The sequence below is a fragment of the Pungitius pungitius genome, chromosome 7, assembly GCF_949316345.1.
Source record: "Pungitius pungitius chromosome 7, fPunPun2.1, whole genome shotgun sequence".
Lineage (NCBI taxonomy): Eukaryota > Metazoa > Chordata > Actinopteri > Perciformes > Gasterosteidae > Pungitius > Pungitius pungitius.
In genome coordinates, this window is record NC_084906.1 from 16,734,261 (window position 1) to 16,756,306 (window position 22,046).

At 48.3% G+C, this 22,046-nt stretch overlaps 1 protein-coding gene across 3 annotated transcripts; it reads left to right on the top strand.

The window, feature by feature from the left end:
- The first annotated feature begins 460 nt into the window (after positions 1-460).
- Positions 461-21,822, top strand: abl2 (c-abl oncogene 2, non-receptor tyrosine kinase). 3 transcript variants are annotated; one of them, XM_037469353.2, is made up of 12 exons: positions 461-747; positions 11,025-11,144; positions 12,997-13,292; positions 13,461-13,733; positions 13,911-13,995; positions 14,170-14,347; positions 14,461-14,645; positions 14,733-14,885; positions 15,008-15,097; positions 15,286-15,468; positions 16,336-16,350; positions 16,963-21,822. In XM_037469353.2, exons 1-12 carry the CDS (start codon positions 531-533, stop codon positions 18,852-18,854), a joined length of 3,687 nt encoding a protein of 1,228 aa, XP_037325250.2. In that variant the 5' UTR covers positions 461-530; the 3' UTR covers positions 18,855-21,822. The 3 variants fall into 3 exon arrangements, with proteins under 3 accessions (XP_037325250.2, XP_037325251.2, XP_037325252.2); XM_037469355.2 differs by lacking the exon at positions 461-747 and adding an exon at positions 10,416-10,697; XM_037469354.2 differs by lacking the exon at positions 16,336-16,350.
- The last annotated feature ends 224 nt before the right edge of the window (positions 21,823-22,046 follow it).

A 22,046-nucleotide genomic window follows, 5' to 3' on the forward strand; every position in this document is an offset into this window, starting at 1 on the left:
CCCGCGCCCCCGGGGTGAAATGTTGGGACACGAGCGGTGTCGGTGCTGAGAGGTGGAGGATCACGGTGACAGGGGATCGCGGAGAACCCCCCGCCTTGTGCAACACATCTTCTATTCTGCGGTAAAAATGGCGGCGTCAGAGGGGGCGCGCAGCGGCCGAACAACGGCGGAACGATCGTGAAAAAGCTCCCGATTGGACCGAATCGCGCTCGCCAGGTACCGTTACTTTCAGCCGGGATACCGCCCGGATCAGCGGAATACAGACAGACGCTGTCACGTGCAAAGGTGGAGATTGTATCGTTAAAGGCAAGAGTGGGTGGGTTTCACCGATAGCTGCTAACGTTTGCTAGCAAGGCTAGCCCGCACGAGCTAATACGTGCTCGGTGAAGAAGAGCGAGAAGGGGATTGAGGAAGACCGTTCGGGCCAGGCCGCTCCAGTTTTTTGGGGGGGAGGGTGGGAAGGGGGGATGTGAGCCAGGGGCGCGCAGTGGGGGGGTTTGTTCGCTACGTCCTTACACCACACCACAGGGATGGGGCAGCAGGTAGGCCGCGTCGGTGAGAGCACATCGACCGGACTCCAGCCACCGCAGCCCCACGCGTCCCAACCGCACCAAGTGAAGGGGAACCGGGGGAGCGGCGCCGGGAGGAGACCCCGGGAACCCGGCAGTTGCACCGGGACACCGCCGGGCAGGACGGCTGCAGTCAACGTGCCCGACCCGAGTATCAATGTCTTCACACTGCATTCAGGTAATAAAGAGAACGTTCATACAATAAGGTGTGGGGGACGGCGAAGGGGTCTTTTTTTTACTTTGATAGTTGTGCTGCTGATTAGCGCGTGCTAGCCGAGTCGATGCTAGTTTGACAACGACGCGTTAGCGGAAATGGCCAACTCAACCTTTAGCGTTTCATTGTCTCGTCCGTTTGACTGTGCAAGTGTTCACTTGTCAACTCTCGGTGCTCGTAGAAAGGAGGCCATTCACTCGGAAGTGGCTGGGCTTTGGCACAGGGTACAGCAGCGGTGTGTTGCGGCACACGGAGCTACGTTTTGTGCCTGCATGTGACTTAACGTTCCCCCGCAAAGGAGAAACGGGTGTTTTTTTTTTTTTTTTGAAACCGGAAGAGTCTTCCCTGCTCGACCCGAGGGTGATGACTGGAGGTTGAACAGTTATGTTTTCTCCAAGGCGCCAGTGCGTGTTTGTGTGAGATACACGGTCTGGTAAACGGTGGTTGAGTGGCGTTTCCACCCCATTGAGTCCCTATAGTAGCCGCCGTAGGCTCTCAATACAATACCTAGTGGGCTTTATACATGCTCACTTGCATCCTCTGTCTGATAATGTCTACTGTTACAACCCATTCAGCAAGCTGGGCTGCACACTTTGATCCACTGGGAAATGTGTGTGAATTATTCACGCTCACTCTCTGTCATTGTATGATCGTGCTCGTGCCATCGTCAAGGTTTTAAAGCTTTATACTTTAATGTCCTCTCACTCGATCTGTACATTTATGAGGTCATCCATGTATAACGTTGGAACTGTGATTCATACGAGGGGGGAAAAGGAGTGGCAGTACCTTTTGTCCTGCCTCAGAGCAATGGCCTAGTAGAGCGTGGATACTGTTATCTGGTCTGTTAATCATGGAGAACAGTGTAGATCTGGGCTGTGGAGAAGAAGCCCAGAGGTAAATTGCACTTGATTATCGGCCTCTTTCCTCCCAGCCTTCTCCTCTTAGTAGCGGATCTGTGTGTGTGTATATGCAGTGTTGATGACTGGATCTCTAAAATGTCAAGTGTATAATATCATCATGCTCATGTCAATGAATTTTTCAGGCTTTTCTTGCTTCAGTTGTTTTACATGTCAATCACAAAAGCACCAGCACAGTGTAGCTTTACCTCTCTTAAGTGCGTTTGTTACATCCTGTGCCCGATTTGGTCAGAAACTCTTTAAGTGTAAACTTTATTGGACGTGTCACGGCTGTCTTGCTGCAGTCGGCTGTGTTTTTCACGCTTTCCATGTCTCTCCCTCGGTTGTCCCAGACCTGACGTCCTCACGCCATTGCAGCGAGTAAGGACACATCGCGCAGCGCAAGCTTTTGGGAACGGAGCACATTATTCAACTCCTGGCTCGCACATCTCAAACGCAACCTTCCTCCGCTTGAAGTACGTGTACAGACAGACCTACTAAGTGCAGCGCCGCGTAGTGTGGGTCTGTTTCCCTCCGACGGCGGGGCAGGAGGGGCCTTTTTATAGCAGCCAGGATGCAGTCGCACAGCCACTCTGCAGAGAGACTGCTGCTCCTCAAAGCACACGAATAGAACAAAGACTCCTAAGCAAGGAACTGGGACTGTGAACTCTTGTCTTCCTCTGACTATCAAAGTGCTTATTTTCTGCTTGTCTATTTATGTGATAATGATGCAACTTTGTCTTGCACGATATTTGAACTTTGTTAAATGGGCTTTTTTAGTTGATTGACTGTCAGTGTTATTTTGGGCTAACACTAACATTATTTGTCAGTTATTTTTCTTATAAAGTTCTTGATTATTTAGTCAGTAAACTGTTAAACAAAACTCTGTTTGCATACCCACATTTGTTTTCATTGTTAATTGAGCGTGTTTAGGGGCCGCGAAGCAAGTTCGTGATTTTTATACAAGCAAGCAGCTCTTTGACTTCTGTCCATCTACAAATTTGTTGAGCAATAGCGTTGCAGAGAGGCCCAGATTTGATTTTCTGTGAATTTCACAATGACGGCGCATGACCAGGTCTTTTCAAGGGGAAACGGAGCTTTATTGGTTCCAGTGTAGGGAAGTTGAAATGCCACAGCAGCAAAAGGAAGCACAACAACTTGCTCTGAGTCAACCAGTCGGAGGCAATATTGGTTTCACAACAGATTTGATTCACTGTTGGCGTCATTTGAACAAATATTAGTGTTTCCATAGGGGGAATGACATCAATCTTTCCATTGAACGCTACCAGCGACATGTTTTGAAGTGGTTTTATTAATCCCGCTTTAACCGCTTTATAACAGAGTAGCGTACTCCAGAAGCTAAATAATGCCTTTCGGGATTTAATTGAAAGGTGCCAGTATATGAGGAATGCATTTTTGTCTGTTGATCTCATCCCTCTGTGTATCAGTGGGTGCCATGTGCACCTGTAATTCACTAGAGGTTCTATCGGTATGTTTTAAACCACTCACTCATTTTAGTAATGTTGCTTGTGCGGTGGCCTCTTTCCCTTCATGTCTCTCTCCTCGGTGCCAGGGACTATTTAAAAAAAAAAAAATTTCCCCCCAAAGTCTGCTGTCCCCAGCTTTGGACCACTCTAGACAAGACGAGTCAGCCCCCTGTCCCCCTGCTCGGGTGTGCAGCAGTTCTACGAGGCTCATCACTAATTGAGCAGCCGTGTCTCCAGACCATTTCTGCCCTACTAGGCAGACGATCCAGCTAGAAAAACCGTGAGCTAAACAAGGCCAGACGGGGAGCGGACTTCCTCTGTGCTGACTCGAAGGAAGCCAGCGCTGCGAGTGTCGGTCAAAGTGCAATATTGGGGAATCGGAGTATACAACCTATTGATGGTCTCTGTAGTTGATCTGATAGACCCACTCAAGTGAGGAGAGTCATTTGGAACTGGCATAGTGGTGCACGTCTGCAAAAAGCTTGGCTTCATTAAGTTAGCTATACAAACAATTTCACTTTTCCAACTCTGAATGGTTTGGCTTGATGGATGTATTGACTGTGTTATGAACGGGTACTCCCGACGTTTCTTTCTATAAATCCTCAAAGCAATAGGCTGATCTATTTCTACTCTGAACACATCATAGAAATTGGGGCAGATGAAATAAAATTGGGGCAGACTGTTTGTTTTTTTGGCATTTGGCCTACCTAAACCGTAGCGCTGTTAAAGCTGCCCGTAGGAGAAGGGAGATGCCTGGATACAGGATCCTAAGGACCAAAGCTGATTTGCATCACGGGTGAAATTGGATTAGAGACCAATGCACTTTCCCTGCGTACTCCGTGTGCCGAACCCCCAACAACCAGAAAACGTCACGCAGCAGTGATACCCAGGGATAATCGGGTTTAAACGCTTCAGCAGCTTTAGGTGAGATTCTGATAGGGTTTAAGAGACAATGTCCTGGAGTGAAAGGCTTTGCTAGCTGGTCGGTTCCAGTGACTGCTAATAACCACTAGGAGGAGCCGTGGCCACACCTCCTCTCAGACAAACCGCCTGGAAATTAGGGAGATGCTGATGACGAGATTCTTTTTAACACAGTTGGACGAGGTTTATGTCGTAAGACTGAATACCATTGCACACTCGGTAATGGCTGTTTGTTAAATAATGAATGTTTCTGTCCTCCGGTCCGAGCCTCAGCACTGCCCGTGTACAACTCTAAGAGGAGTTATCCTATTAAGAACAACGGAGCGTGCCAAAAAAATGTTGTACGGAAATATTGACTGAAGAGCAGATTTTTCTATTTTTTTTTTTTCCCCCCTCAGTTTTGTGACCCATGCTTCTGTGCCCAACCTCCCAGTTGTAACCATGAGCGTTTGCATCTGCTCCCAGTCAACCTTATGTGGATCCCAAAACCACAGTCTCCGCTTCTATTCCTCGGGCCAGCTAATATCATAAAAGAGGGACGAGTAATCAGAACAGGGATTTTGCGTTCCTCGCTTTGCAGATGGTGAAAACCATCCCATGCGTCTGTCGTCCTAAAACACCAAATGTTCTAAACTTGTTAAGGTGTGGCCCAACGATTGAAGTGGGTCCTGGATACATCGTAGTTTATGAGCTGCAATGGTGCAGCAGGGAAATAAAAATGAGATATAGGGTAAGAAAGGGGGCCGGTCCCTGTGCCAAGTCGTTTCAACATTGATTTCGTTCCCAGGATCAGTCCTCCTCTCTTTTGCTTCCATTTTCACTGCAGCTTATCTTCTGCGTTGCAGCCTGGAGACTTGGCTAGCAATGCACACGCGCTCTGTAAGCACCCACACTTGAAAATATATATTGCAAACATAATTTCTCTCGCTCTTCCTTTCCTTAAGTAAAGTTATGTTGTACATTCCTTTTGTTAGGATTATCTAACACATCCTACTGAACACGTAAGGCGGGGTTCTGGGGATAAAAGACACATCATGACACAGGTTTTGTAATTTCAATACAAAAAAAACTGTCCAAAAGAAAATTGGGATCTGCATTGGCATCGAACCATCTCTCTATTGGACTTATGGACAATAACCATATCCCACATTATGAGGATGCTGAAGCGTATCTTTGTGTTCTCTCTCTCTCTCTCTCTCTCTCTCTCTCTCGCCCCTACTGACAAGTCGGTCAGAATCCCTCCATGTTTCCTGGGGCCCCTTGTCCTCAGACGTCCTGTCTAATGCGTGTGATTGTTCTGAGAGGAGACTGGTAAAGGTTTTTTTTTACCATGTTTGCTCAAGGGAAGAATTTCAGGAGACTTTTGAGTCTCCGTTTCTCTCCATTGCAAATAATGAACCTCTCTGCGACCCTGCGGCTGCACTGTCGCGTTGTTTGTTTTAATTACGCTGGGTCATTGATGGAGTTAATCCAGTTTGAAGTGAGAGGGGATGTGGTATGTAAAATGAATAAAGCCCCGGGGTGTTCCCGCAAAAAAAAAGACGTTTTTCAAAAGCGTTTGACCAAGAGCATCGTGGGCGTAAAACTTTGTTTTCCTTAAACTGAGTCATTGTAAAGCGGCTCAAACCTACACCCTGGCATGGTTAAATCAGGCCACACACAGATTAGCTGTTCAGACACCAAGATTAGTCCCTGGGTGCTTCTGTAAACCCTCACCACAAACACTGAGGAGAAGCAAACGGGAGAAAAAGCAAAGAGGAGGCTGCGCAGTGTGTGTGTGTGTTTTTTTTAAGGCTTCAGAGGGATCTGGAGTTGAGAGCATAGACCTCAGCCCAGACATTTTACATGGTCCACACGTACCGTTGCAAAACGCATCGGACAAGACCAGGCAGGGAAATGACGGTGTCTATTGAAACAAAAAGAGCATGCCTTCTTCTTGTCTCTGGGATTTGGCGAGGCTAACTCTTACTTCAGTGCCTGGATAACTGCAGGTTATTTTGTTTTGTTTCCATTGAAAACACAATTAGTCTATTAAATGTAATTTGCCCTTGCATGCCAAACGTGTACATTTCAAGTTCAATTTTGGCAACGAGTCATTCCGATCCTGTGCCCTCCGGTCCCTGTGCCGTTACATAAAGGAGCACTCCGCTTGGTTGCCAGCCCACCATGAGGGGAGCACTTAGAGCCCATTATTAACCCATAACAAGCCCTGAGAGGGACAGGGCAAGCTGTGGCTTAAGTCTCCATAGTTCTCCATTCCGGGATGAGCCACCGGCTCTAAAGACCAGACTGGTGATCGCCCACTCCCTAATTGATTTATTCCTGTGTAGTCAGCCGGCTGCGTTGAGTTGTTACAGAGCGGAGCTGAATGGGGAGCGCTGGCGGGCGTGCCCTGTAGCGGGCGGCCTGTGTGCGCCTGTGTGCGATTGCTCACTCAGAGAGGTTTGCAACACCCCGGTGGCTAAAAGGCTCGTGTCTGAATTGGGGGAGCACAGGAGAAGAAATCTGAATACTGCATACATGTTTAGAGGGTGAACCGTGGCCAAAAGTTCCACTGTGCGCGCCCTTTAGGTTGTATTCTCTAATTGGTTGTGTTTGTGTACTTTATCCTGGTTGTTACAGTTGCGTACAGTACTTAATTGGCATTTCTGCTCTAAAGGTGGCCGTGTTTGTTGCTCTCCTGTTAGTTTCCTTCGTTTTTATTTACCTGATCAAACTTTTGGTCAAGTGTTTTCTTTTTCGTATTCAAAGGTAACATGAGTGTCTTGTGCTGTAAAGATCAAGCGCATTTGAAGATGCATTAATAAACCTGACTTGACCTGGGTCCTCCGCTAATATCAAAGCTGCTTTCTAACATGGTTCTTTTTTTTTTTGGTTTTGTGAGACAAGCTGTTAAAACATTATTTATCCGTTACCTCCTCCGTTCCCAAGTCTGCCACGGGACCTGATCGGGCCTATCCCTTTTTGGGGTTATGTAATATCTTGTGTACGTGGGCCTCGTTGGCGGCATTGTCTGAGGTTTTTCGTGGGGTGTTTCTGTGGACCGCGAGCCACCTATCTCCATACCGCCACCACCATGTGCTCGGATGAGTTATTTCTGGATGTCGTGCTGCTGTGTCTTGTTCTCCAGCTTCTAAAAATACACTCTTACCTTGCGGCTCATGGGCTTCAGAAAGCAGCTCTATTGTTTTTTTGATTAGGCTGTGTTAGTGGTGTTATTGGGTTGTTTAATACTTTGGCACGAGGCGATTGGTTGGCCCTGGGAACACTTTGGAGACTCACATTCTCGTACAAACAGCTGCAGGGGAAGCAGCAATGAGATGTGTGTGTGTGTGTGTGTGTGTATGTGTCGGCGTGTGGGTCCACACGGCGTACAATCAGGGTCACCTCTGTCCCAGCTGTCTTAGGGGCTGCAAGCTTGTCCTGCCCCTCAGACTTGCCAATACCCGCTCTGCTTCGCTCAAACACAAAGCCGTCATTTCTTCTGAGCACACATGTGCTACACAGCGCGTGCAGACACACACACACAGTCTGAGGCACACTGACGGGCTCACGACATACCCCACGCAGACCAACTGCTCCCTCAAACAGTCCAGCACATGAGGCCTGAGCCCTGAGTCTTTTTAAAGGAATCAAAAGAGATTTTTAAGAAATGCAATCAACGTAATGAAACTGGATGATGGGAAAACGTTTTGTAATCGGCTAATGTGTTTTGCGCCTTGGACTGATTGACTGTGTCTCGATGTTTGTCTGGAACGACTGGAGCAGAGGCTCCTTAAATCAAGACCTTTTTGACTAAATGTGTAAAGTGCAAGTTTACTGTTTCATTCCAAATCCCAGAGAAGAGCGATGCGATATGTAGCGACGTAAGAGGAGCGTCTCTGACAGTTGGCTCAGCCTGATTACAGCAGTTGTCGTCATGCTCATTCTCACACACACACAGACACACACACACACACACACACACACACACACACACAGACACACACACACACAAAAAGTACTACCCAGGAGGATGGGACCAGCCATCTGCTCTCACACTCCATACGGCTCATTTACAGACACACACACACACACAACTAAGCTTTCCTCCAAACTATACATCCAGCCCCCCCACCACCACACACTCTTCTCATTCCCCCCCCCCCCCCCCCCCCCCCCCTCTGCCACGTTTTGCCGTCTCTTCCAGTGCGTTGAACATCGGTCATGGGTGTCTGTGGGTCGCCAGATGGACCTGGGGAAGCTTGACTCCCCTCGGCCACATCAAAACAGGAGTTAAGCGTGATTCAGGGAGAGCTGGGTAAATGCTTTGTGTGCCTCTTGCTCTCCGATTGCTCCATGTCCAGCCTTGAAGGAAGTAGCGCGTGCGCCAGGAGGATGTACACTCGGGCTTTGCGGCCCACATAGAGGCGGTCGAGCTTTCAAACAACCGCTGGGAGTCTGAAAACCTTTAGCTTTTCTTTTGGATACTACGACTGAAGATGTACTGGGAACTGTGGCTGAGCCAGGTCACGGCCAGCGCCGCGCTGCAGTGCATGCTGGTCCAGAACAAAGGTGGGCGAGCGTTGTGCGTAGATGTGGACAGACTAGAAAACATGGAGCTGAATTGTTTTGCATTGGACAGTTATCAAGTGCTGATTTAGACGGATGCATGCATGGAATGCGCCTGCTACATGGGGGAAACTGAGGGACATTTTTCATTTCTTGATGATTCTAGATAACATTCAGATTTCACTCCATGATATTAGTCCTTAACGGGGGTGGGGGACGAAGTTTTTACTGCTTAAGGTGACTCAGAAGCCTGAAGTTGAAGGCGCCATCCCCCTCACTGACTTGCTCACCACAGTCTGATGATTTAAAGTCATCTGGCATCCAACATTGAACAAGTGTGGGTTCCCCAGTCGGGGATTAAAAAGCCAATCTGAAAACAAAGTTTTATCGTGAGCGGTGTGTGATTGTACACACATTAGCTTACCGTGGAGTCCGTTAATCTCTTGTGGATAAGAATTGTGACTGCTCGGCTTCCCTTGAGCTTCGTTGCACGTCGTGTTGCGGAGGGGCACCAACACATTTTCCCATGTGTGATCACCTGATGACTCAACATATGGCTGTTTAGTTTAAGGGTTAGAACAAGGTATAGATAGACCTGCTTTGTAGGACAGGAACTTTAAATGACTTCTGTCGGGATCTGGCGCTATATAGAAAATGAAAAAAAGCGATAAGGTTTGTCATTAGTGCACAACGGTGTTTCCCCTTCTAATACACTGGGTTAAACACTGCTGTGCACTAATGACAAACTTTAATAATGTCTATAACTATGTAGAGTTATATGTAGACATCGTACATATAACTGTAGACATTCTTCTAGCCGATGGTCTAGTTTATAATGTATGTTAGAGGCATTTATATTTAATTGTTTCATTACAAGTAAAAAGTTACTCCCAGTAGCTTTTTAAATGTAGTTTTATTTCTATTCTTAACGTCTGCATTACAGTTCCATAAGAAAGCATCTCTCATCCTCGTCTAAATCAAAGTAAGATTGTGATGAATCAAGTCGTTCCCTTGTTAAAAAGCCAGAAGATGACTTTCAGCCGTCATAAGTGCTGTGATGGTGTCTTTTGTCAAATCACAGCCCTGGGATTATTTTCTTAATCCTATACTTCCGCTTCAACTATTTAGTTGCTGTTTGACAAATTCAAGTACAGAGTAGAAAACCACACCACTATACACAAATAATGACTAGTCTGTGCTGATGTGCTTCACTGCCACACCACATTTTTATTTTGGGCTGTATGTGTACAAGTCATATAGACCATCTTTAAGAATAATGTGACCAGATCAACTCTGTTCATTGTCTAGGCATTTTTAACAGGGTTTGTGTGGCCAAATTATTTTAGATTCTGCTCTAAACAAAATATACAGTTATAACACAAATAGCGCCGCCAAAACAAACAAATATTTAAACTTTATGAATGTACGACTTCCTGCACGTACTAAATTGAGCTTACATTTCTAAAGATAATTCTAGGAGAATTACTGTCAACGCCGTTGCTTTCAGTCTTTTGAGGCAGGAAGTAATCTGTTGTTTTGAAGGAATCTTTCTCCATTCCCTGCCTCTCCGATTCAACACCTTCATCTCCCACTTGCTCGGCAGCTGTCCAGACACGCCGTGGCTTTGGCAGCGGCTGTCGAGTTTTGTCTGCGTAAGCCACGCATGTACTTGTTCCTCGTGGTGCGTCTGTGGGTGGGTGTGTTGTGTAGCTATGGTGATCACCTCCTTTTTGTGCAGAGAGAGAGAGCGAGAGATTCCTCGCCTCTTTTTTACCACAATGCCTTTGCTCCTCCCTCTCCTGTCCCCTCCCGTGCCCTCTGTAAATACCAAAATGATAAAAAAAACACTTCCAGCGTACATCTCACCTGGCTCGGACTGACAAAAGACAGGCTCCTGCGTGTAGCCTTTGATAACTGTGCTCTTCAGAGAGCGGATTTGGTAAAGTGATGCTTTTGAGGTGCCTGCAGGCGAACAGCAGCTTTGAGGAAGACTGGACAGCTCTGAGCAGCCGTCAACGCCACACAGGGTTCAGGCCGGCCCAACCGACTGGACCGACAGGTAGACAATCTGTCAATTGGACACCTTGGATCATGGGCCATTTGTCATTGCGTGCGCTTAGGGGATGTGTTGTTTAGTCTACCCTGTTAACCAAGTGCTTTCTGCCTCAAGGTGGTATTGGAACAGGAGCTCTTTTTGTGACCCACTTGTGCCGAGTCTGATTTGTAAGACACAGACGAACTTGTTGTGTGTTTCTGAAAAGATTTTTTTCATTTTATATTTCCTCCACAGTTGTTCTCCCGTGTAAACAATGTCGCATTCCCAGTCCCCAGGGTTTATCTCCCCCCCCCCCCCCCTCTCTGACCGTTGCTCCTTCTCTTCCTCCAGAGGCGGTCCGATGGAGCTCCAAGGAGAACCTGCTCGGAGCGGCCGAGAGCGACCCGAACCTCTTCGTTGCACTTTATGACTTTGTCGCCAGCGGAGACAACACGCTCAGCATCACCAAAGGTAAAAGCACCAGCACTGTTTTTTTTCCCCCCTGTGGATTGATTGTAACAGCTGTTCATGAGTATGTTTTGCCTAGTGATTGTCTCACGACTTCAGAAAAACGGGTTTCGGGATGACCGGAAAGACTCGTCCTCCAGTCTACAGTCTTCTTCCATGAGTCATCACTGAAGGTTGTGTCTTGGCTACGTTGACGCGTGTCCTCCTTAGAAACGCTGTTGACATGTATTGCAACAGAGGGATCCCTTACATGTACGAAAGGCTCATTGGTTGAATCCTGCAGGAAGTGCCTGTGACTGACAGGGTACAAAGTCCTTGCTGAAAGGATGTTTGATGAGTAAAAGTGTAGTGATGCCGGAGGAATGTTGTATGTCAATAGAGCTTAACCAACCCGTACTATGATTGTGCCCTGTGGTGACATCAGAACAACCCCTTCCCCCTCCCCCGCGCCATGCTCTACTTACCGTCACACAACCTGAGTCGACAGTTGGTTTACTTCATCATCGTCTTGTCCAGAGGTGGGAAAATAATATTGGAGCAAGGTATTGTTCTCTAAATAAAACCTGTAGGTAACCGGTCAACCATCTCTTGCAGAGCGGTGGGCTAAGAATACCCTCATAACGTTACAGCTGAGCACGGGGTAGCAGCATGCCTCTAATGCTGCGCGTATTTCCATGTGTTAATGCGGAATTTGTTCAGCTCAAACGATGACAGGGGAATGAGCTTCGACTGGGTAGGCGCTGACCACAGAAGGGACCCACCAAAGCCCGCGTCTGGGGATAATCTTTTCCTCTTTTCTGTGCCAGGTTGAACCAGGCTAGGCCTGACTAGGGCACGTCTTCAGGCAGATGTGGCTACCCAGTGCGTGCGGCAGGGAGGTCGTCAGTGTTTCCACTCCCACAGAAGTTACAGACACAGAGGAGACTGATGAATTGGTGGGCTGGATGTGGATAACCGTCTCTGTTTAATGGGGCTCTGTGGATAGCTGGCACAGTGTTTCACTTAAAGAGCTGGACCTGCAGCCATGGGTAGTGGTTGCATGTTAGTGGGCCACGGTTGGATGACCGACTAAACTCACTGTAGTTAAAGGTCTGCGTGTCGAGGCGACCGAGCCATGAGATCCACTCCAGGTGCGTGTGAGATGCTGGTTAACGTTTTATTTGTTCCACTTTACCTCTTGACACGAGATCAAATCGCTGCCGCTCTGATCGCTTTCCAGCGTTGAGCAAGGGTAATTAACTGCTGTGCATTTATTTGTTTCCTCCACCTGGACCTCCTCCACCAAAGGTCCACATCATTGCAACACACAGCTGCTTTCGGCCTAAACGTACCCATATATGCCTCGGACGATGAAAGATATGAAGGGGTTAAACGTTGAGGCCGACTGCTGGGAGAGATAAAGACGGCGTTAAGCTAGCACTGACGTCACAGACCAAGTCACTACATGCCTGGTGTGGCCTAGCCTTGTATGTCAGAAACTCTGTTCACCCAGCCCAATCATTGTTCCATCGCTTTTTATGTAGTTTCATTGGGAGGCACGTTGAATAGATGGCTCCCCTGTGCTGTGTGTGACCTGTTATTAACCAACCCCGGGGCCTAATAAAGCATTCTCCTTGGAATTTGAGCGAAAAATGAATTACATTTTGTAATCGGCGGCTTTATCTTCATCTTTCTTTTCTTTTTTTTCATTATTTAAAATGACTTGCAAGATCTCCTTACTAGCTTGAATGCGGTGTTTTTTTATTTTCATTTAAAGGAACAGTTAACAGTACGTTGGAGTAGCATTGGAGAGATAAAAGCCATGATGATGTAGCCTTCAGGGCAAGTCTGACATGTTTCCCCTCCCTCTGTCCAGGTGAGAAGCTGCGTGTGCTGGGCTACAACCAGAATGGAGAGTGGAGCGAGGTGCGCTCCAAGAACGGCCAGGGCTGGGTGCCCTCCAACTACATCACGCCGGTCAACAGTCTGGAGAAGCACAGCTGGTACCACGGGCCCGTGTCGCGCAGCGCCGCCGAGTACCTGCTCTCGTCCCTCATCAACGGCAGCTTCCTGGTCCGGGAGAGCGAGAGCAGCCCCGGGCAGCTGTCAATATCCCTCCGCTATGAGGGGAGAGTGTATCACTACCGGATCAACACGTCTTCTGATGGAAAGGTAGAGTCAAGAGTGAAGGGTGGTTTACTATGGATGTGTGCTCCATATTTCATGATTCTCCGATTGTTTTGTTGGTAATAAGGTCAAGTTCTGTGCTGCTTTCTCTGTAGTTTGGTTTCAGGTCTCTCTGCGGCATTTGTTAACCTGGTCCTTCTCGCCGTCCCTCAGGTGTACGTCACGTCCGAGAGTCGTTTCGCCACCCTGGCCGAGCTGGTCCACCATCACTCCACCGTAGCCGACGGCCTGGTCACCACCCTGCACTACCCTGCGCCCAAATGTAACAAGCCCACGGTGTACGGCGTGTCCCCCATCCACGACAAGTGGGAGATGGAGCGCACGGATATCACCATGAAGCACAAGCTGGGAGGCGGCCAGTATGGGGAGGTGTACGTGGGGGTGTGGAAGAAGTACAACCTCACGGTGGCTGTCAAAACACTCAAAGTAAGAAGCCCCTCTGTCGTCAATGTGGGAAGCGGGTTTGTGAAAGTGGTTATAGATCGCCACCTGCAGGCAGACTTTGGAAATTCACGTTCTGAATTCCAGGTCCCAAGTCTTTCCAACCCCACTAAGTTTCCACCTTTCCGTTTGCTCATTTCCCCCCACTTTCCATACTCAAAGGAGGATACCATGGAAGTTGAAGAATTTCTGAAAGAAGCAGCAGTTATGAAGGAGGTTAAACACCCCAACCTCGTTCAACTCCTAGGTCAGTAGATTCACAAACACGGATTCTGTGTTACTCTGCCTTTCTAGAACCAAACCAATTTCCATGCAACATTTATCTCGATGCCTTCTGAATGGTCCCGGAGCCGTCTGTGGCCGACGCATTCCCTCTTGGCGCTTGTTGGCATCTCTGTTCTGACCGCTGCCTCTCCCACAGGCGTGTGCACGCTGGAGCCTCCGTTCTACATCGTAACGGAGTACATGCCTCACGGCAACCTTCTGGACTACTTGAGAGATTGTGACAAGGAGGAGGTGAACGCTGTGGTGCTGCTCTACATGGCCACACAGATCTCCTCTGCCATGGAGTACCTGGAGAAGAAGAACTTCATACACCGGTAAAGGGGGCGCTCTAGACGTGTGCGGGTTTCTGTGCCTCATTTGTCGTTGAAATCTAATTTCTGTCTCTTTCCTCTTCTTTCTTTTGCTGCCTCCCTTCTCCTTTCCTCAGGGATCTGGCAGCCAGGAACTGCTTGGTCGGTGAGAATCATGTCGTGAAGGTTGCAGACTTTGGCCTGAGCCGGTTGATGACTGGCGACACCTACACGGCCCACGCCGGGGCCAAGTTCCCCATCAAATGGACGGCGCCAGAGAGCCTCGCATACAACACCTTCTCTATCAAGTCTGATGTTTGGGGTGAGTAATGCACAAGGATAGGTTCGCGTTGCGTGTTCCTCTCCTTCCCATTTTCCATGTGCTAATGTTTAATCCGCTTGCTTTCAGCATTCGGGGTGCTGCTCTGGGAAATCGCCACCTATGGCATGTCTCCATACCCTGGAATTGATCTGTCTCAGGTCTATGACCTCCTGGAGAAAGGTTACCGCATGGAACAGCCTGAGGGATGCCCACCCAAAGTCTATGAACTCATGAGAGCATGTGAGTAGTCGTTACCAAACCTGCCTTTTACTTATTCACCGAGTGGCTGCTCCAACAGTCAGGAATTACAGGTTCCATGAAAGACGTCGAGTAACGTGGCGTTTTGTCTGTCTCTCTACCAGGCTGGCAGTGGAGCCCATTGGACCGGCCTTCGTTTGCAGAGATCCACCAAGCCTTTGAAACAATGTTCCATGACTCCAGCATCTCTGAAGGTAGAGTAACGCACAGCTTATAGTCAGTCCTTTTGTGTCGTTAAAAACCTGCATTCACAAAGCTTGATAGAGATGTTCCAAAAGCTTTGCTCAGCAGAGTTGCCTGTTGAGAGGCAAGATAAAACTGTGTTCTACATCAGTTTTGGGACTGCCTTCTAACAGTTTGAATCTTTCTTTGTACATTGCAGAGGTGGCAGAGGAGCTCTGTAAGACGGCCTCCTCCGGTCAGTGCGGCCCGCTGCACCCTCTGAGTCACGACATGCCCCTGTTGCCTTCCAAATCTCGCACACCCCACAAGCACACAGAAAACAAGGAAAACATTGAAGGTGGAGTGGACGGACGATCCGACCACAGCACGCACGGTCACTCAGGTACAGCCAGACATGCCTACCTTTCTTCCATCCAGTCAGATGCACCGCATTACGATTCTGCAGGTATCCCACAGAGTGCCGACACTCTGCAGCGCCGCCAGGCCTGGCGCCTGAAAAGAAGGGCCCGGTATTTCCCTACCAAGTGACCCGGGCGTCTGTCTCAAAGAAAATCTGACACTGGCCTTGGATTTCAACTGTTTCAACGTTTAGAAGTATTTGTTTATTCAGCCGCAAGTCATAAGTGCTCTTCCCCATGTCATCTGACACCTCGCCCCACCCTCCCCCTGAGGGTTAAGATGTTATAATAGCAATTATAAAATATTAATCAGGTTTTCCATTGAGTGTTGTGGGGTCACTTCAAACGGAATTGTATTCAGTGATCAATGGAAACAATTTTTGTTATCTGTGATTGAATGAATTACTTTTCTGTCTTGTCCCTTTTATTAAATTCCCATATTGTCTGTTTGTCTTGTCTCGTTTTAATTTATTGCTTTTTTATTTGTTTTACATTGAAAATAAAATGTTTGCTCAGTGTGTTTACTCTGTGAGGAAGACGTCCGTCTTTGTGTTTTCAACTACTTTGACAACTTTTATGTGGACCAAATGTTCCATGAACATGACAAATGATCACAGTAGCTTCCATTAAGCCATAAATCAAACAATGTCATTGCTGTTATGGGGCAGAACATTTTACAGTCCCATTAAAAGCAAAGCGTGACCCATAAAACATGAACAATTGTACGTTTGGTATGAATTAATCCAAAGGTTTTAACCAGTTTCGACTTCCTGTTCATGTCTAATGGCTTCTACTAATCTTCCTTGTTTGTATGCCTTTTATATTTTCATGCAAATGCTCAATCAATGAAGAGAGAACCATGCCAAGTAAGAAATGCTGAGTGTGCTGTTTGTGGCCATGTTCCCTTCACGTAACCGTTGTAGTTATGAGTTCAGTAAACGGTTTCCTCCTCCCCAACTTGTAATTCACTGACTGTTTAGCCGAGAGTGTGTGCTTTTTCTGCAGTCATTTACAGACCAACTGAAGTGTGAACGCGTATTTCCCTCTTTGAGCAAAGTTACGCAACAGCCCTCCTTGTAACGGGTTGGGCACTTTCTGTATGGCATGAGTAATCACCAAGTCCCTAGAATCCATTCATCATCCCATCTTTACAAGCGCCTTGTAAATCATTGAATTAGTGTCTGCATGTGCATGACCGGCACGGCCTGAACTCTTTCCATCCCCTCTCCTCAAACGCTTTTTCCTCACTCGGAAAGTCCCAACGGGGGGGAAAAGCTTTTAGAGAGAGCGAGTGAGGGGGGAGTAGTTCATTTTATCACAACATCACACAACTGAGATTGACATTAATCTGTAGGCACTCATAGAGCCTAAAGGCTTCCAAGCAGTGTTCTTCATGAATTGATTTGGGGGGGGGTGGTGGTTTGTTGCAGAGTTGAGCCCAGGCTTGTTTTAACCCGGCACTCTCTCCCTCTCTGCAGGCTGGGCCTCCACACTGCTGGGTGGGGATGGCCGGTCAGGCGGCTCCCCGGCTCTGCCCCGAAAACAGCAGCCGCGGGAGAAGTCTCCGGGCGGCCTACTGGAGGACGCGCAGGATGCGGGCCCGTTTACGCGAGACCGCAAGACTGGCTTCTTTAGCTCCTTCATCAAGAAGAAGTCCTCGTCCTCCTCCTCGCCGTCGTCCCAGCTCCAACAGAACCTCCCCACGCCACCCAAGAGGAGCAGCTCCTTCCGGGAGATGGAAACGCAGCCGCACAAGAAATACGAGCCCACCCCTGATTTCAGCGCTCCTCCTCCCCAGCCCCATTCGGACGGTCTCGGGGGCTTCTCCTCCTCATCCTCTCCCTCCCACTCCCACTCCCACGGAGAGCCCGCCCAGCCGCAGTCGCGGTGCTGCGGCGCCGCTTTTGGCCAAAAACCCTCCGGCGCGGGGTTCTCTTCACAGGGGGCGAGCGGCGGCGGCAGCAGCAGCTGGAGTGGGCTGGCGGGTTTTTTCACCCCTCGTCTCATCAAAAGGACCCTGGGGCTACGGACAGGAAAGACGGCCTCCCCGGAGGAGGCGGGCGCTATGGCGGGAGGGCCGAAAGCCTTCCCCAGGTCCAATTCTACCTCCTCAATGGCATCGGGGCTGCCGGACCTGGAGCGCATGGCTCTGACTCTGCCCCGGAACCGCAGTGCGAAACCCCCGCTGGAGAGGACCACCTCGCAGCCGGAGAACGGCGCCGCGCGGCCCTCAGAAGCTCTGCTGAGGAGGATGGACGAGGGGACCGCGCAGATCAGGGAAAGGCCCAAAGCCAAGCTGTTACCCCGAGGCGCCGCCGCCGCAGGGGTGAGGGCACCCGGGGTCGGAGGGGAGGTGGGGGACTCTGAGAGCCCGTCCCGGGTCAAGGAGGGCAGGGAGGAGGGCGGCGGGGCCCTGGACAGGCAGCAGAGTTGGTCATCTCCCGCCAAGGCTTCCAGCTCGATGGCGTCGTCGGCCCCCGCTGCGGGGGCGCCGACCCACAACCACAAGGTCCCGGTGCTGATCTCCCCCACGCTGAAGCACCACAGCCCGTCCGACGTGCACCTGGTGGGGCTGGACTCTCAGGGGAACCGCTTCCGGCTGCTGTCCGAGCACCAAGCGGAGCGGGACCGGCCGCGGCTCGTAAAGCCCAAGTGCGCCCCTCCGCCCCCTCCCACCCTGCGCGGCCTGCAGCAGCCGTACAGCGGCGACGGGGAGGAGCAGGCGGCGGGGGCGCCCGCCGAAGTGAACGGCGACGCGCCGAGAGGTCACAGGTCGTTGCGAATGTCCGGCGGAGCGGCGGCGGCGGCGGCAGCGGGCCGACCGTCGGTGCCGCCGCCGCAAGTGCCTCCCGTCGCGACCTCTTCCTTTTCCCCGTCCTCCAACGCCACTCCCACCAAGATGGCCAACGGGGCCGCCATCACCGCGGCCGCCTCGTTTCCTTCCTCCTCCTCCTCCTCCTCCTCGTCTTCGCACGCAGCGTCGTCCGCGGGGTCCAAAGTGGCCCTGCGGCGGACCCGGCAGCAGGCGGAGAGGACGCCCCTGGAGCGGGTCAACCGCATGGCCCTGCTGGAGTGCGCCGAGTGCCTGAGCAGCGCCCTGCACGCCACCTCCGAGAGCCCCTCCAGCAGCCAGGTGCTGGACGCCGGCCACCAGCTGCTAGACTACTGCTCAGGTTACGTGGACTGCATCCCTCAGATGAGGAACAAATTTGCCTTCAGGGAGGCAGTGGGGAAGCTGGAGCTCAGCCTGCAGGAACTGAGGGCCTCGTCCTGCGGGGGGGGCGGAGTGCCGGGCGGGGGGGGCCCCCCCACTGTGCAGGACAACCTTCACAGCTGTATTAAAGAGATTAGTGACTTAGTGCAGAGGTAGCCACTGTGACAGCATCAACCCGTCGGCCCCCTAACTGCTAATATTCCTCTTTATGTTCCTGTTTTTTTTTTACAGCTTTTTCACTGGGGCGAAAACAAATGTTTTTAAGTACCTCAGAGATATCACTACAAAATGTATTTGTTTTACTGTTTACAAACAAGTGTTGCGTAAGATGCCTGTGTGGACACTGGTTTTGCTCTCACCTAAAAGTATTTAGAACATTTTACGGCAACCTCAATGCCATATAAGCCCCAGCCTGACATCGTTTGCCCCCCTCGCCTCCACCTTGGGCCGTGAAAAGGCCTCCTCGTTAAAAGAATGTTGAATGTGTCCAGCTGTGTGAGGTCTGACCAGAGATCAGGCAAAGTCCATCCGTCAGTGCGGCTCTGCTCGGCCTCATGAGAATGCCAGACTGACTAAACTGTTTTCACAAGGGAGGGGATCCTGAGTTAGGGGAACTGCACAGTAGAGTATTTTTCTCGCCGTGAGGGGAACTAAGTGATCATAAGCCATTTTTATTTTTTAGTTGAAAGCCATTATATTCTAAAGGATGGGAGACATCGAGATGTGAGATGATTCGAGGTTATGAGGTCTCATTCTCATTTCACTTTTGTGATGGTATTTTTAAGCAAATTAACATGAAAAAAACCCCACCTCTCCCTCTAAACTGCTAATTTGACACTAAAGCTTTGTTTCTGAGAGTAATCGAGACATTCCCAAAAAACACTGATGGGATCACTTGGAAACGGCATCCTTCCAAGCCTGTAAATGTGCTCAAATGAGCCGCCAAGTGTCACCAAACACAGGCGCATGAAATCTAGAAAAGATTCATTCGATTCCCCAAAACATTATAGTGAATGTGGGCTGTTTTTCTCACATGCGAAAAGCGTTTGTCCTCGCTTCCTTAACACAGTGAACGGGGGATCCCCCACTCACCTCAAGCATTTCAATATTTATGTCCTTGCGCACTACATTTCCCCCTTGTATGATGGAGTATAAAAAGGACGGGGGGGGGGGCGCGCACAGGGTAGCGCATGAGCAGGTGAACTGGGACAGTATTTCTAAAAGTGTCCTTCTCCGTATGGACCGTGCTGGATTCCCTGTCGCCTTGTGTCCTCAGTGCCTCGAAATTCTTCCGCGTGTGAACACTGCGCGACGCAGAGACCTACTTCACACTAATCACACGAAAAAAAGGAAAAACGGCAGTATGTCTTCAGCACATGAGCGATTTGTACATTATTTGGTTGAAAGAAAAATGCTTCTTAGAATGTCTACGTCTGAACTTGAATTTTAAATTATTCCTGATTTTATTTCTTTTCTGTTATTAAAAGCACAGACCTATTTTGGGAGAAAAGTTATGTAAATATTTGATTTCATATCCAGGAAACAAAAGATGTATGTGTAGTTACAGCATTGAGAGCAATGTTTTTGACTGAGGAGACGTATTGGGAGACCTCGGCTCAACCACCCTGATCTGAATATCTGCTTGATGAATGTATTTTTATTCTGTTCTGAACTCAAACGTTCATCTGCATGACTCTTTAATCTTTGACGGTGACTTTTTAAAAATTATTTATTATCTTTTTTTTTTTTTTTTATTGGCCCATATTTCAATTTTGGTTACACTAAATGAGTTCAGAAACAGCTGCTCTGTTTTTTTGAGCACAAACAGAACTGTGTACAGCGCACACGCAACATGCTTTGGCTCACAACTTATTGTACACTGGACGAGGCCTCAGACACATTGTTTCGTTGACACAAGTTCCATATGAGTACGACAAAGTCGATTCTGTAAACACTGCGCATCCAGAGCTCTTTCAAAATGCCTGTTTATGACACTTGATGGATTGCCAAGTAAATCTTTTGTCCTTTGTGTTGTGTTGCGTTTTTACATTGTCATTTTATGTTTTTTGTGTCAGTATTTATGTCTATTTTCTTGCCAAACAGGACCCTTTGAGACAAACTGATGACTTCTGTCTATTCACTGTGAGTTTCAAATAACATGGAGGAAAAAATGCCATCTCTTCTTTCATGATTCTTGGTGCCTTTTTTTGTGAACAAATCCTTTATGTACAGTATCACTGCAAGAATTCAAAGCTATGGCAATGTTAGTGATTCAAACATTTGTGTTTTCTGTCCTTTGCCATGAGATTGTGATAAGCATATCGCTACAGCATGCATTTCTGTCATTTGGAGGTTAATGGTCAGATGCTAACTGAAAAACCAAAAGGTGCACTTTGACATGTAGTTAGCTACTTAAATGACACGCGTTTGTGCCGCATTGAACCGAAGCTGCTGTGTCGTCACATATTCTGATCACAACAAAGGTTCCCGTTGAAGAAAAAAAAATCTTTTAGAGTTTCTGAGCAAATGTTTCCTGTGGACGTGTGTATAGTGCATCTCAAGAAAGAAGCCTTATTGAGAAAAATGTAACCTCCCAGAATCAACACGTTTTCAGTCTGGACTGTTTTTAAGGAAATTAAAGATGTCGATTTTTAAACAAAAAGTTGATTTCATACAAACGTTTTTTTCTGAAATCTGATATCCAAAAACAGACGCTAGTCGAGATCTCAGCCGACAACAAATTTCTGCTTATTCTCTCTCAGCAGCCGTGTTTATTTATGCTGCCGGCATTTATCCTGTATGTCTGTCATTTTGTTTCTGCCGTCTCTCTTTTGGAGAACAGCTCTGGAGAACGTGTGCACGCATCTTTATACCAAAGGCCACTTCTTCAGTTGTACGAGTGCAATCTAAAGCAACACACAAACAATGGAGTATGTGACTTCAAACAGGGATATAAGGGGCAAGAGATGTTAACATTACATTTTTTTATTGTCCAAAATATATATTTTGTGTTTAGGTTTTTTTTTTCTTCATATTTTATTTAAAGCTCACGTTATATTACTGTGAAGTTTTGCTCATCAGTGTTAAGCCTATTGTAAATAATAAAGATATTGATGAATACTGATTCTTTTTGGTTGTTTATCTGCTACCCAATGGTTTAAACACTTATTGAAAATGAGCATAAGCAATGAGCCTTGTTAACTAACTGCATGAACTGTGAGGTGTCCTATAATAAGCAGAGGCATAATCAAAGAATTAGGTAATGGAAGATATGCATATATCAGGTGAGGGCAAAGTTGACAGTCGATGTACATTGAGTTATTTTACCGTACTTAAAAGTACGATTAT